This window comes from Delphinus delphis, chromosome 20 (genome assembly GCF_949987515.2).
Source record: "Delphinus delphis chromosome 20, mDelDel1.2, whole genome shotgun sequence".
NCBI classification, from domain to species: domain Eukaryota; kingdom Metazoa; phylum Chordata; class Mammalia; order Artiodactyla; family Delphinidae; genus Delphinus; species Delphinus delphis.
This window is the reverse complement of record NC_082702.1, coordinates 10,718,587-10,734,017: the sequence shown is the minus strand read 5'-3', so window position 1 is coordinate 10,734,017 and position 15,431 is coordinate 10,718,587. Positions and strand designations below refer to the sequence as shown.

The 15,431-nt window shown below is 41.2% G+C and overlaps 1 protein-coding gene across 1 annotated transcript in view; it reads right to left on the bottom strand.

Moving 5' to 3' along the window:
- Positions 1–6,737, bottom strand: part of ZNF235 (zinc finger protein 235) — a 57,736-nt gene extending 50,999 nt beyond the window's left edge. The window contains exons 1-2 of the mRNA XM_059999547.1: positions 6,635–6,737; positions 6,257–6,296 (exon numbers count right to left, since the gene is read on the bottom strand). Coding sequence (XP_059855530.1) covers positions 6,257–6,296; positions 6,635–6,726 — 132 coding nt within the window. The 5' untranslated portion in view covers positions 6,727–6,737. The remainder of the gene's footprint in view (positions 1–6,256; positions 6,297–6,634) is intronic.
- Between the last annotated feature and the right edge of the window lie 8,694 nt (positions 6,738–15,431).

Sequence of the window (15,431 nt, the reverse complement as noted above, 5' to 3'; positions counted from 1 at the left end):
GCTCCTTCATGGAGAATATTTTGAGGCAGAGTTTAGAAGAGTTTGTGCTATAGAAAAGATTAAGTCACAAGGGATAATTAAGTATTATGTGTGTCAGTTTTAGACTGAGAGAGGTTTTGGGTTTGATACATACTGATAACTTGTTGCGCTTCTTTTTTAACTGAGTTTTTCTAGATTGATATTGACTACGAGTTGTCTCACAACTATTGTGAATTCTTGATTACCTCCAAAATAATTTCAGGTTTAGAAATTTCTAAACTGTTTATCGTTACTGTGATTCCTAAGTTTCTAAATTTAGACAGACACCTAAACGTTTGAGATTTTTTTTTTCAATTTTTCATCTCAATGTTACATGACTTCAGAGGAATTGTTTTGAGAACTTCACTTCCCACCCTGTAAGAACAGTCAATTAAAAGTTGTCTCTCCTTGGGCTTCCCTGGTGGCGCAGTGGTTGAGGGTCCGCCTGCCAATGCAGGGGATGCGGGTTCATGCCCTGGTCCAGAAAGATCCCACATGCCGTGGAGCGGCTGGGCCTGTGAGCCATGGCCGCTGAGCCTGCGCGTCCAGAGCCTGTGCTCCACAATGGGAGAGGCCACAACAGTGAGAGGTCCGTGTACCGAAAAAAGAAAAAAAAAAAAGTTGTCTCTCCTGGGGACTTTCCCGGTGGCCCAGTGGATAAGAATCCACCTGCCAATGCAGGGGACACGGGTTCGAGCCCTGGTCCAGGAAGATCCCACATGCCGCAGAGCAACTAAGCCCGTGCGCCACGACTACTGAGCCTGCACTCTAGAGCCCGTGAGCCACAACTAATGAGCCCTTGTGCCACAACTACTGAAGCCCGCGCGCCTAGAGCCCGTGCTCCGCAACAAGAGAAGCCACTGCAAGGAGAAGCCCGTGCACCACAACGAAGAGTAGCCCCCGCTCGCCACAACTAGAGAAAGCCCATGTGCAGCAATGAAGACCCAATGCAGCCAAAAATAAATAAAATTAAATCTTTAAAAAAAAAAAGTTGTCTCTTCTGGAACAGACTGGTGGTTGCCAAGGGGGAGGGGGTTGGGGGAGGGACAGAGTGAGAGGCTGGGGTTAGCAGATGTAAGCTTTTATATACAGAATGGATAAATGAGGTCCTACTGTATAGCACAGAGAACTATATTCAATATCCTATGATAAACCATAACGGAAAAGAATATTTTAAAAAAGAATGTATATATATGTACTACTGCACAGCAGTAATTAACGCAACATTGTAAATCAACTATACTTCAAAAAAAAAAGTTGTCTCTTCTGTTGTCGTGGCAGGGGCTTGATGAACAGGCTCTACATAACTCTGCTGAGCTGCATGTTTCAGAATCAGGGCCACGCTGCACAACCTACACATCTGGACATCAGGGCCCTACTCGAAATAGTTAATAAAATGTTCACAGATGGGATTAGCAGGGGATTTTTCAGACAGAGTTTAAAGTCATTTTTGCCTTAGAACATCACACTGGAAACTTATGCTAATGTCTAAGGGGCTGTGAGGCCTTGGAATGGTTGGAATAACTTGCAAGCTTGGGAGCAAAGTACCTTTATCACCCACTGCCTGGAATGCAGTGTGAAAGCAGAGAGTGGTCCTTCAGCTCTTGCTGGGATATTTCTCCCATGAGAATTAAGGGGAAAGAAAGCTGATGTGGTAACATACGTGGTTTTAAAAACCTAGCAGTAATTCAGAGCTCCATAAATTCCGGGAAAAAAAAAAAGTAAAAACCTGGAAGCTAATCTTTTACAACAGAGACAGAGTCTGGGAGAATGAAGAGAACAGGGCTCAATGCAAACTCTGAAAGCCAACTGTGGAAATGGACTTACAATGTGTCTGGAACCCTCATGTGGATGACCCCTCCCTTCCTTCAGGTTCCCCACTCAAATGTCAGCCCATCCATATAAAATTGGTTACTTTAGGGGCTTCCCTGGTGGCGCAGTGGTTGAGAGTCCGCCTGCCGATGCAGGGGACACGGGTTCGTGCCCCGGTCCGGGAAGATTCCACATGCTGTGGAGCGGCTGGGCCCGTGAGCCATGGCCGCTGAGCCTGCGCGTCTGGAGCCTGTGCTCCGCAACGGGAGAGGCCACAGCAGTGAGAGGCCCACGTACTGCAAAAAAAAAAAAAAAAAAAAAAAAAAAGGTTAGGCCCTGCTAAAACTAAATTAGAATCTGTCAAGGCATCTGTAATTTTGGAAAGCTCCCCAGGTGATTTCAGGATGCAGTCAGGGCTGAGAACCACTGCACTAGGTGATGAACCCAGATGATTTGTGGCCTGAGTCCTTGCTCCCAGCCCCTACACAACCTGCCTCACTAGGAGTAAGGGAACTAACTGCCCAAGGGCTCCCAGCGAGCCAGGAAGGGAGCTAAGCCCAGCATCCAGGCCTCCTGACTTCCACCTTCCCTCTTCTCTCCATTATAGATACCAGTGGAGCAATCTCTAAGAAGAAAGAGAAGCATCATGGTTTCTTAGTGCCACTGGAGGCAAATACCCAGAGTGGAAAGGCAGACCTGATTTTAGATCTACCAGATCAACTTTAAAAAAAAAAAAAATAGAGGCAATTCTTATAAGCCCCTCCCTGTGCTGAAACATTCTGAATTCAAAGGATAAAGAAATCATGTTAAGCAGATTTTTTTTTCGGCCGTGCTGTGCAGCTTGTGGGATCTTAGTTCCCCAACCAGGGATTAAATCCAGGCCCTTGGCAGTGAAAGCGCGGAGTCCTAACCACTGGACCGCCAGGGAATTCCCAAGCACATATTTAAAAAGTAGTCTTCAATAGGCAAGACATGGAAACAACCTAAATGTCCATCAACAGATGAACGGATAAAGAAGATGTGGTACATATATATACAATGGAATATTACTCAGCCATAAAAAAAGAATGAACTAATGCCATTCACAGCAACACGGATGGACTTAGAACTTAACATACTAAGTGAAGTAAGTCAGACGGAGAAAGACAAATACCATATGATATCACTTATATGTGAAATCTAATATGACACACATGAACTTATCTACAAACAGAGACAGACTCACAGACAGAGAGAACAGACTTGTGGTTGCCAACGGGGAGGGATGCATTGGGAGTTTGGGATTAGCAGTGGCAAACTATTACATATAGAATGGATAAACAGTAAGGTCCTACTGTATAGCACAGGGAACTATGTTCAATATCCTGTGATAAACCATAATAGAAAAGAATATGAAAAAGAATGTATATATATATGTATGTATAACTGAATCACTTTGCTGTACAGCAGAAACGCAACATTGTAAATCAACTATACTTCAATTAAAAAAATAAAAGAAGCCTTCGTATAGAATATTTATGTTTGTTCAAAGGTAAGATAGCATCCAAGTTTCAAAGTGAAGGAGGTGAGAGAGAAGAGGATACCTTGAAATATCTCTATGTGCTCTACATATTCCTTCTGAAAACTTCTTGCTTTTGTCATGCTTGATATTACAAAATAAAATGTCTTACATATATTTAGTTTTTGCCAGACTCCAGCACCTATATATAATCCAACCGATGATATATAGTCTCTTTTAACCCATACAATAACCTCATGAAATATGTAATGATATTGTCTGTATTTTACATCTTTGACCCTGAGGCACAGAGAGATTAAGTAACTTGCCCAAGGTCACTGAGTAAGTGTTAGAGCTCAAAACTAGCAGGTCTGGATCCGGAGTCTGAGCCTTAAGTGCTCAGAATATTGCCCCTAATCAATCAGCTCCCCTTCTCGTTGCCAGGGTTCTGCCTAAGATGGAAATGTGGTTTTGTTCTTGCATGACATACCTCTATGGCTCCCCTGCGCCTTTAAAATAAACACACAATTCACAGAAACTTTCCAGGTCAGACCTTTTCTCTCCCTCTCACCACACGGAATTTCTGGCCTTAGTATTCCACTTGCTTTCCCACAAAAGCCTCCAGGCCTCTCCTTGGGCTGTTCCTCTTTTACCATGGCCTCTTCCTGCTCATCTAGCTTTTAGACTTTAATTATTCTCAGCTTAAACACCCTCTGCTTCAATATGTTTTCTCCTGGTTTTGACCTCATCCTCAAAAACTTCTAAGCCTACTTGACATCCTAATGAAAGCAGAATATGCTGGCCAAGAGCCCAGGCGATGGAACCAGGCTGCTGGGACTTAACTCTGGCTCTGCCATTTGCTGGCTGTGTGACCCTCAGCATAAGCCATTGTTCAAGGAGCCTCTCTGTGTTTCTGTTCCCTCATCTGTAAAACAACAGGGTCTTATGAGGAATACGCAGACTGATACCTGCAAAGCATTAGAGTCTCTGCCTGTTAAGAAGTGCCCAACAGATGCTAATAATTATCATCATTATGATCAAAGTTACCATATGATACATATAAGAGCCACACATTTGTGCTGGTTTGTTTCTAAAGACATGTGTTTTAGATCATGAAAATATTAGCAATAATTATATGTCAACTTTTGAATACTCTGAAAGTTGGCAGATGCTCCAAGAAAAGCAGCAGCAGTTCTCAAGGGAAGGCTGTGGACTCCTAGGGGTCCCAGAGACCCCTTCAGGGAGTCTGTAGGGTCGAAACTATTTTCCTAATAATACCAAGGCACTGGTTGTCTTTTTCGCTGTCTGTAATCACAATGATGGTGCAAAAGAATGCTGTTTAAAATCACTAGCACCTTGGCATAAATCAAAGCAGTGACACCAAAAATGTAAGCAGTCACTGTATTCTTTTTTTTTTTTTTTTTTTTTGCGGTACGCGGGCCTCTCACTGTTGTGGCCTCTCCCGTTGCGGAGCACAGGCTCCGGACGCGCAGGCTCAGTGGCCATGGCTCACAGGCCCAGCCACTCCGCGGCATGTGGGATCTTCCCGGACCGGGGCACGAACCCGTGTCCCCTGCATTGGCAGGCGGACTCTCAACCACTGTGCCACCAGGGAAGCCCCACTGTATTCTCTATTGCTTTTCACTCATAGTAAAAACAGTGATAGTTTCACTTAAGAAAGTTCTTGATGAAACAGTGAAAGTTATTAATTTTTTAAAAAGTTATTAATTTTACTGCATCTCAGTCCTGGGGTATACGTCCTTGTGATAGTCTACAGTAAAATTTATGCTTACTTACTGCATATGCTTACTGACAACAATGGTTGTCCCAAGAAAAGGCAGCTGTGGCCATTCTTGGAGTTACCAGGAATACTAGGCATTCCTTTCTGGAAAACATCCCTTTTCTTGAAAGAACAACTGACAAACTATGGTTGCTCAGATCTAGGTATCTGGCAGAACTTTTGGAAATGAGCAAAACAAGTCTGTTACTTCAAAGAAAATTACTGGCAGCAAAGTATCGGAATTTTGGAAAACTTGTATCACTGAGAGCTTGACAGCCTCCCAGTGCTTAAAGACTTAAGGTCTTTAGAGACAGAACTTTTCTGATGAGACTGGTGATGGTATTGACAAATATGATTTTTTAAAATCTTGTAAAATCAAATGTGTCAATATTTGAAATATCTGTAAAACTCGGCCATTAACATTTTCCAATTGAGCGATGCATCATTTCATAAAACCATTAATGGATGAAAGACTCAAAGTACACAAAATACAAAACTGACCAAAGGGTTGTAATGTAATGTAGTACAAAAAGTCCTCTGATATGGTTTCAGATTCCACATAACCTTAAGAAACTATCACTTGTGGCTCTTGGGTGCAGTATCAAAGGAGAATATTATCTGTAAAGTCTATTAAAATAATCCTTTCTTTCCTAACTATAACTGTGGGAGGCTGCATTTTCTTCATCACTTTAACCAAAACAGTATCTCACAACAGATAGCACAAGAGAACATGAAAATCCAGCTATTTTTCTTATAAAAAGTCAAGAATTAAAGAGATATGCAAAAATGTAAAACATCGCTACTCTTCTCATTAAATATGTATATGGAAATACAGTTTTCTCATAAAAGCTAGTTCTGCTATAGGTTTATTTAAAAAAATAGATTAATAAAAAATTTTAAAGTAAGTTTTTAAAAGTATTACTATTCCTGAACAGTAAATACACTTTTCATAGGGCTACTCTAAACGTAATTTGTATAAAGCCCTTAGACTGGAACTTAACAACTAAGGCTTAATTATTGGCATCGCTCACAACCAAATAAATACACAACCTACCTTTTCTTCCATTTATGTGAACATCTTTTACAGAAGAAGAATGCCAAGTCCTACTCACGTGGGGCCCTGGGCCAGGAGCCAAGGGGTTACTTACCCCCTGCACTTCGGTGCAAGTCCTTCTTGTGAAGTCAGGGCTGGGGAAGGAAAGGAGGCTGTGAAATATCACCATTGCCCTAATGAACTACAAAGGACATTCCAAAACTACTAGGAAGGTACTGCTATCAACCCATTTAACAGATGAGCACACAAAGGCACAGAGAGATTAAATAACTTGCCCAATGTTATACTGCCAGAAAGTGGCTGACACGTGGGGGAGGCGAGTTGGGGGAGCTGAGCGCGGGAAAGACTGCAACCCGGACCCGCGCCCAACTCCGGGACAGGAGAATCTCCCCAAACTCGAGACGACTTCGCCTAACTGAACTAAAACTGTCGTCCTTACATCTCAAATATCCGCTTTTCCCCTTAAACTCACAACCGGGTTGCTGTTGCTCGAGAGCAACTCGAAGAAGTTCCGAAGGGTGGCGGGACGCGAAACTGACGATCATTACTCGAAAAGATGGTCATAACCTCGCCCACCTGGGCCGGAAGTGCCTGCAACTACCAGGAGCCCTAGATCAACATTTCCCAGAATTCCCCATCACGGCCCTTTGGGAACGGAAGTGCCTGGGACTACACGGAGTTCCTGGACTACACTTCCCAGAATGCCCGAGGACAACATCCACAGCCCCGCCCATCGGGGCGGAAGTGCCTGCGAGTACTCGGAGCTCCTGAGACGTGTTTCCCAGAATGCCGAGGGGGAGCGCTGTCCACGGTCCTGCCTGCCTGGTGCAAAAGTGCTTGCAGTCGTTGGGAGCGCCTGGACCACACTTCCTACAGTGCCCTAGGGCAACAATGACTACAGCTTCGGCTTCCTGGGCGGAAATGTGCATTACTACACTGAGTACATAGATTAAATTTCCCAGAGTCCTGGAGGGGAAAATATTCTATAGACATGGTGTTCTGGAGCCCAAATGTCTCCAAAAGACCCCAGAGCTCCAGTGGACTGAGTGCCACTGACCTGCTTGCCTGGACAGAAGTTTCTTTTTCTAGATCTGGATCTTCTAGACCAGTTTCCAGAGTGGCTGCATGGGGGTGCTTCCTGCCATGCAGCCCTTTGGTGTTGCAAATAATTGGGTTCAGTTTGGATGAATTCTGTGCTGCTGGTTGAGCCCAGTTTTCCCTTTTCTTTTTCTCACTCCCCCCCCCCCACCTTTCTCATATAACTATACTAATAAGCGGTTGTCAAGGAAATATGTTGTATAGGAGAGAAAAGTGAAGCTTGAAATATGGAAAGAAAATAAAAATCATCATAGAGTGGGAGCGATGTGTGGGTTAAAAACGGAGATCTTGAAAGAGGATTGGCCTGAACTGCACTGAACAATTTAAGGAACACAAGATCTCAGTCTTACCTTGACTGGATTGCCTTCTTTGTTCCATGTGTACCTGGATACATCTGGAACTCTTAACGGTGTCAGCTAGGGTGGGCTGTTGATTCCGAAGTACCAAGAAATCACAAAAAGGCAAATGTTCATCAGGTCATAATGCAGAAACATTAAAAACGTCCAGCATTTCCTTGGTTTTAATTTCTCACTTTAAAAGTGAATGAAAGCTGCACTGGCAGGGAACTGGAATAAACACTGCAATATTGAAAGGGGTAAATCCTACATAAAATCTTGAGAATATTTCTTTTTTGAGTTTATCTTCAGATATTATATCACCTACTACCAACCTGATCTTTGCACAGTAAATCCAATAAATTAATAACATGCTTTAGTATTCCACAAGCCAGCTGAAATCAGAGAGGCCATGATTTATCCTGTGAGATAAGAGCTCAAGTCCAGAAAAACTGTAGAACAACAAAAACTACCACCACCAAAACCAAATCCAAACCAAAACAAACAAAAAACCCCACAAAACCCCAAACCCAGAAAGGTTGTCCTGTCTACTTTTCTCTTGCATAAGAATGAAATATTCTATTATGAAAACTTTAAAAAACACGAGTGGAGAAAAAAGTTAAATGTGCATAAACTCATCTTACAGATTAAATGTTATTGATGTGTTGCCCCACATGCTTCATCTAACTCTTTTTTCTTCCTTTTTTATTATTGAAATAAAGTACAGATCCATGACATCTTGTCATTTCTCCCTAAAATATTTTCATATATTTCTCAAAAACATAAGGACATTTATTTGCATAACCACAATATTATCACACTGAAAAAAATTAATAATACCTCCTTAATATTAATTTATTCTATCCTTATTTGAAGTCCCAAATTCTTTCAAAAGTCTTTCACACTTGGTTTTTTTGAATATCAAAACACGTCCATTCATTGCATGATTGTTGCATAAGTCTCGTGACTCTCCTGCATCTTCTTGACCTACTGAAGAAATTATATCATTTGTCATGCAGGATTCCCATATAGTGGATCTGTCTGAGAGCTTCCTGGATCTGTCATTTAACTTTTTCCTCAATTGTTGTTTTATGTGGAGGACTCCAAAGCAATGCACACTGAGAGTAAGAGTGAAAAGGGAAGTAGACTTTCAGCCCAACTCTGAGTCATCTTTATCCCCTGAGAGTGTATTAAGGAAATCCTGGATTGCTGACGGCTTCACAGCTAACTGTTGGAAGAAAATGACATTTTCTCTGGAAGAAAGACATTACCAACCTTGGCTACAAATTATCACTATGTTAAAAACTACAACATAGGGCCTTCCCTGGTGGTCCAGTGGTTAGACTCCGTACTTCCACTGCAGGGGGCACCAGTTTGATACCTGGTGGGGAAACTAAGATCCTGCATGCCGCATGGCAAACAAAACAAAACAAAAAAACAAAACCAAAGGGCTTCCCTGGTGGCGCAGTGGTTGAGAGTCCGCCTGCCGATGCGGGGCGCATGGGTTCGTGCCCCGATCCGGGAAGATCCCACATGCCGCGGAGCAGCTGGGACCGTGAGCCATGGCCGCTGAGCCTGCGCTCCGCAACGGGAGAGGCCACAACACTGGGAGGACCGCGTACCGCAAAAAAAAAAAAAAAAAAAAATACTACAACATAAATAATGGACAAAGTAAATTTTAACACCAAAAAACTATGCTGGGGGCTTCCCTGGTGGCGCAGTGGTTGAGAGTCCGCCTGCCGATGCAGGGGACACGGGTTCGTGCCCTGGTCCGGGAAGATCCCACATGCGCAGAGCGGCTGGGCCCGTGAGCCATGGCCGCTGAGCCTGCGCGTCTGGAGCCTGTGCTCCGCAACGGGAGAGGCCACAACAGTGAGAGGCCCGTGTACCGCAAAAAAAAAAAAAAAAAAAAAACAAAAAACTATGCTGGAACTACTATAGGATACATCATAGTGATAAAAGATTAAATTATCCAAGAACATAACACAAATATATATCTACATACATGTAATAAATATCCTCAAATATATTTTTTAATCTGGCAAAACTAAAGGGAGAAATACTCTCTGATTACCTAATAAAATACACACACATGCGCGCACACACACACAAACAGTAAAAAACAGTTAAGTATATGGAAAAATTAACCCAATTAGGAAATTTGATCTAATTATATGTAGAATACACATCTGCTCAGGTACATATAGAATGTTTACAAAATTTGACCATATGCTGGACCATAAAGCATAAATAGCAAATTTCAAAACACTTTAATAATATAAAGTATATTCTCTAGATAAGGTGCAATAAAGCTAGAAATCAGTAATGAAATCCTTACTAGAAAATTGTAGCATGTCTGTAAATTAAGAAAATCAATCTTAACCATGAATTCTTTTTTCTTTTTAATTTTTGGCTGTGTTGGGTCTTAGTTGCTGCCCACAGGCTTTCTCTAGTTGTGGAGAGCGGGGTCTACTCTTTGTTAAGGTGGGCGGGCTTCTCATTGCAATGGCTTTTCTTGTTGTGGAGCACGGGTACTAGGCACGCATGCTTCAGTAGTTGTGGCACATGGGCTCAGTAGCTGTGGCACACGGGCTTAGTTGCTCTGCAGCATATGGTATCTTCCTGAACCAGGGCTTAAACCCGTGCCCCCTGCATTGGCAGGTGGATTCTTAATCACTGCACCACCAGGGAAGTCCCTGTAGTAAGTCTTGAGATCAGACATTATGAGTCTTCCAACATTGTTCTTCATTTTTTAATATTTTTAAAGCTACTCGTTTCATTGTTTTTTGTATAGATTTTAGAAATAGCTTGTCAATTTCGGCAGTAACTCCTGCTGGGATACTGAGTGGGACTATGTTGCACTTATAGATCAACTTAGGATAAATGGCTTAACAATATTGAGTCTTCCATTCCATGGAACAGGTCACATCTCTTCGAGTAGTCTTCTAAATCTTTCATCAGTATTTCATAGTATGCAGCATAGAGATCACACACACTCACCCCCACCCCACCTACCAAAACACACACAAATTATATATTTGGGGCTACTGAACTGGTACTGCTTTTTTCTTTCTTAATCTCAGTTTCCAGTAGTTTAAGACTAACATAGTGATTTTGTATATTTACTTTGTTTCCTATGACTTTGCTAAACTCACCATTTCTACTAGCTTTTCTGTTGATTCTTTGGACTTTTCTACATAGAGAATCTTGTCTTCTGCAAATAGTTTTATTTTTTCCTTTCCTATCTGTATATCTTTTCTTTTTCTCACTTCAGTGCACTGGCTATTAGCTCCTGTATGATGTTGACATGGTGGTGAGAATAGAAATCTTTGACTTGTTTCCAAACTTTGGGTGAAAATTATTCAATCTTTCACCATTAAAAATGATGTTATCAGTATTTTGTCAACATTCTTTATCAGCTCAAGGAAGGCTCCCTTTGATTCCTAGGTGTTTCTTTTTGTCTGAAGTCATAAATGGATGTTCAATTTTGTCAAATGCTTTTCCTTCATCTTTTTCTTCTTTTTTTCTGTGGATACAGTGAATTAGGCAGTTTGATTTTCATATATTGAAACAATCTGCATTTCCAGAATCTATACCACTTTCATGATGCATTATACTTTTTATAAATTGCTGAATATGATAATATTTCATTGAGAATTTTTGTGACTTTGTTCATGAAGGATATTAGTCAATAGTTTTCTGTTCTTATAATGTCACTGTTGGATTTTGTTATCAGGGTAATGCTAGCTTTGTAAAATAACTTAGAAAGGTTTCACTTCTATTTTTTTTTTGAAGCTTTTTTTGGTAGAATTAGAATCATTTTTTCCCTTATGTTTGGCTAGAATTTGCCAGTAAAATCATCTGTCCCTAAGTTGTCTTTGTTGGTTTTTAATCTGTAAATTCAACTTCTTCAGGACATACAGGGCTATTCAGGTTGTCTACTTCATGTGTATGCATGGGTAATTTGTGTCTTTCAAGGAACTTGTACATTTTGATTAAATTGTCAAATTTATAGGCACAAAGGTGTTCCTAATATTCACGGGGACCTCAACACCTAGAAACCATGCAGTGGGTGCACACTCTGGGACGGCTGCTCCAGGTGGGAGGCAACAGGTATCACTTGCTCAATGTAGTTTAATTACTTTGGGGTCAGAGAACACTGTATAGTTTTACTTCTTTTAAACTTGGCATGGCTTGTTTTATGGCCCAGAATATGATTTATCTTGGTGAATATTCCAAATGCACTTGAAACGAATGTGTACTTGATCACTGTTGGATGAAGTGTTCTCTAAATGGCAAATAAGTTAAGTTGGGTAGAAGTGTTGTTCAAGCCTTCTCTGTCTTTATTGATGTTGTCATCTTGTTTTTATCAATTACTAACATAACTACTGAGGTCTCCAACTATACTTGTGGTTTTCTACCAGGTTTTTTTCCATGAATCTTGAAGCTCTGTTGTTAGATGCATACACATTTGGCACTGCAAGTCTTCCTGGTATATCTTTGGTAATATTCCTTGTATGAATTCTTTGTTGATATTAATATAGTTAGTCCAGCTTTCTTTTTTTCTTTCCTTCCTTCCTTCCTCCCTCCCTCCCTCCCTCCCTTTATTGCTGTGTTGGATCTTCGTTGCTGTGCGCAGGCTTTCTCTACTTGCAGCTAGCGGGGGCTACTCTTTGTTGCGGTGTGCAGGCTTCTCACTGAGGTGGCTTCTCTTGTTGCAGAGCACAGGCTCTAGGCATGTGGGCTTCAGTAGTTGTGGCACATGGGTTTAACTGCTCTGCAGCATGTGGGACCTTCCCAGACCAGGGCTCGAATCCGTGTCCCCTGCATTGGCAGGCGGATTCTTAACCACTGTGCCACCAGGGAAGTCCCCTCCAGCTTTCTTTTAACTAATTTTAGCATGGCATGACTTTTTCCATCCTAGTCTTTAAATCTACTTATCTCTTTATATTTAAAAAGGGTTTCTTGTAGAAAACATAAAGCATATAGTTGGGTCTTTTTTTTTAATCCAATCTGACAAACTCTGTTTTAAGTGGTGTGTTTAGAACATTTACATTTAATGTAATTTTTGATATCACTGGATTTGAACCTACCATCATGCTAATTGTTTCCTATTTGTGCCATGTGTTATTTGTTCAATTTTCCTGTCTGCTTTTGGATTATCTTTTAGAATTCCAACTTATCTCCACTACTGGCTTATTAGTTATATGCCACTTAAATTTTTTAAATGGTTGCTCAAGGGCTTATAATATGCATCTATTATTTTTCAGTCTACTTTCTAATAATATGATGCCCATTCACATAGTATATGACAGCTACTTCCAATTTCTCTGCCCTGTTTTGTGGTATCGTTACATTTTATTTTTATATATGCTATAAACTCACAAAACTTTGCTCCTGTTTTTGCTTTAGAAGTTGTATTTTCCAGTGATTAGAAATAAGAAAAATTATTTTATATTTTACTTCCTTTTTAACCATTTTAAAACTTCTTTATTAGATCCAAGTCTGTTTCTGGTATGATACTCTTCCAGCCTATGGAAAATTCCTTTAATACTTCTTGTAGTGCAGATCTGCTGGCAGTATATTCTATTAACTTTTGTTCATATGAAAATGTCTTTATTTTGCATACTTTTTTGGAAGATTTTTTCATTGGGCTTGGAATTTTTGATTCACAGTATTTTGTTTCAGAATATTAAAGATGTTACTCCAATGTCTTCTGGCTTACTTTTTTTAAAATTTTTATTTATTTATTTTTGGCTGCATTGGGTCTTCATTGCTGCATGCGGGCTTTCTCTAGTTGTGGTGAGCAGGGGCTACTCTTTGTTGTGGTGCACTGGCTTCTCATTGCAGTGGCTTCTCTTGTTGTGGAACATGGGCTCTAGGCATGCGGGCTTCAGTAGTTGTGGCTAGCAGACTCTAGAGCACAGGCTCAGTAGTTGTGGCACATGGGCTTAGTTGCTCTGAGGCATGTGGGACCTTCCCAGACCAGGGCTCGAACCCGGATCTCCTGCATTGGCAGGTGGATTCTTAACCACTGCACCATCAGGGAAGCCCCTGGATTTTAGCCCCTGGTTTTTTTCCTTTAAGTTGGGGGGAGAAGAAATCTCTCTAGTTTTATTTATTTATTTATGGCTGTGTTGGGTCTTAGTTGCGGCACACGGGATCTTTGTTGAGGCATGTGGGATCTTTGGTTGCAGCATGTGGGCTCTTCGTTGTGGCACACAGGCTTCTCTCTAGTTGTGGTGCACGGGTTTTCTATTCTCTAGTTGTGGTGCACAGGCTCCAGGGCACAGGGGCTCTGTAGTTGTGGCGAGTGGGTTCCAGAGGGCATGGGCTCTGTAGTTTGCGGCATGTAGGCTCTCTGGTTGAGGCACACAAGCTCAGTAGTTGTGGTGCACAGGCTTAGTTGCCCTGCAGCACGTGGGATCTTAGTTTCCTGACCAGTTATTGAACCTGTGTCCCCTGCATGGAAGGCGGATTCTTTACCACTGGACCACCAGGGAAGTCCCTTCTGGCTTACATGGTTTTTGATGGGAAGTCTCCTCTCTTCCTCATCTCTGTTCTTTGTATGTAATGTGACCTTTTTCTGTCAATATTTCCTGCAGTGTTCATTTGCTGCTGTTTGGCAATAATGTGCCTAGTTTTTTGGTTTTTGCATTGTTTGTTTTAAAATTCTGCTTGTGTATTCTTGAGTTCTTGGATTCGGTGAAGTCTTTTGTTATTTTAAAAATATTCGCAGCCACTATCTCTTGAAATATTTTTCTTCTCATTCTCTCTCTCCTTTCACCCTGGGTTTCCAATTATACGTAAGTTTGACCACAAAAAGTTTCCCCGTAGTTCTTGGATACTCTATTCTGTTTTCTTTACACTTTTTGTTTCAGGTAGGATGATTTTGATTAGCCTTTATTCAAGTTCTTTGACACTTTTCTCAGCTGTGTTTAGCCTACTTACAAGTCCTTCAAAATCATCCTTTGTGATAAATTTTCTTTTCTAGCATTTCCCATTTGATTCTATATTAATTTCCACTGAAATTCCCTCATCTGTTCATGTATATTGTCTGCCCTTTTCATGAAAGCATTTAACACATCAACCAGTCATATAAAATTCTCTGGCATTTCCAAAATATAGTCATCTCTAAGTGTGGTTTTATTGATTGGTCTCCTGTCTCTTGGCAGAGGGTTATTATTTTTTTTAATCTTGTAAGGTTTTACTGAATGCAAGGTACCATGTATCAAACAGTAGAGACTGAAATAAATAGTATTTTTGCCTGGAACTGGGCACACCTGTTCTGCTAGGATGTTAGGGTGGGGTGTTGAATCAGTCTGGTCAGGAATTAAGTTGAAATTGGATTCTGTTGTTGCAATAGTTATCTTCAGTACACTGCTTCAAAATTTTCTAATGTTACCTTGTGCTTAGGGTGGGGGCTGGAGTGCTGGAGGATTTTCCTCAATGTTCCTTCTCCACCTTCAGCTTTTGGCTATCCCTATGCACCTGTGCCACAGAAGGATTCTCTGTCCATGTTCTTGCCTTTTCCCCAATGTAGCCTGCTATTGCTTGTCACTAGGAGAAAGCTAGCATGTTTATGGGGACCAGGAATGTTCTGTATTGTCTTGGTTTAGTCTTAGTCTTGAGTGGGGATTGGAGAGATCAGACACCTTGTGAATTTGGGGGAGCTAGGACTACGTAACACTAAAAATGAGACAAACTCTCTCCTCTAGGCTGTGAACAATAAAGCAGGCGATACTTTCATTTGTGAGCAAACTGAAGACAAGAGTTCACATAAAAGGACAGAGGTAAGAGACTTAAAGCAGAATAAAGTCTCCTTGACTGACCCAG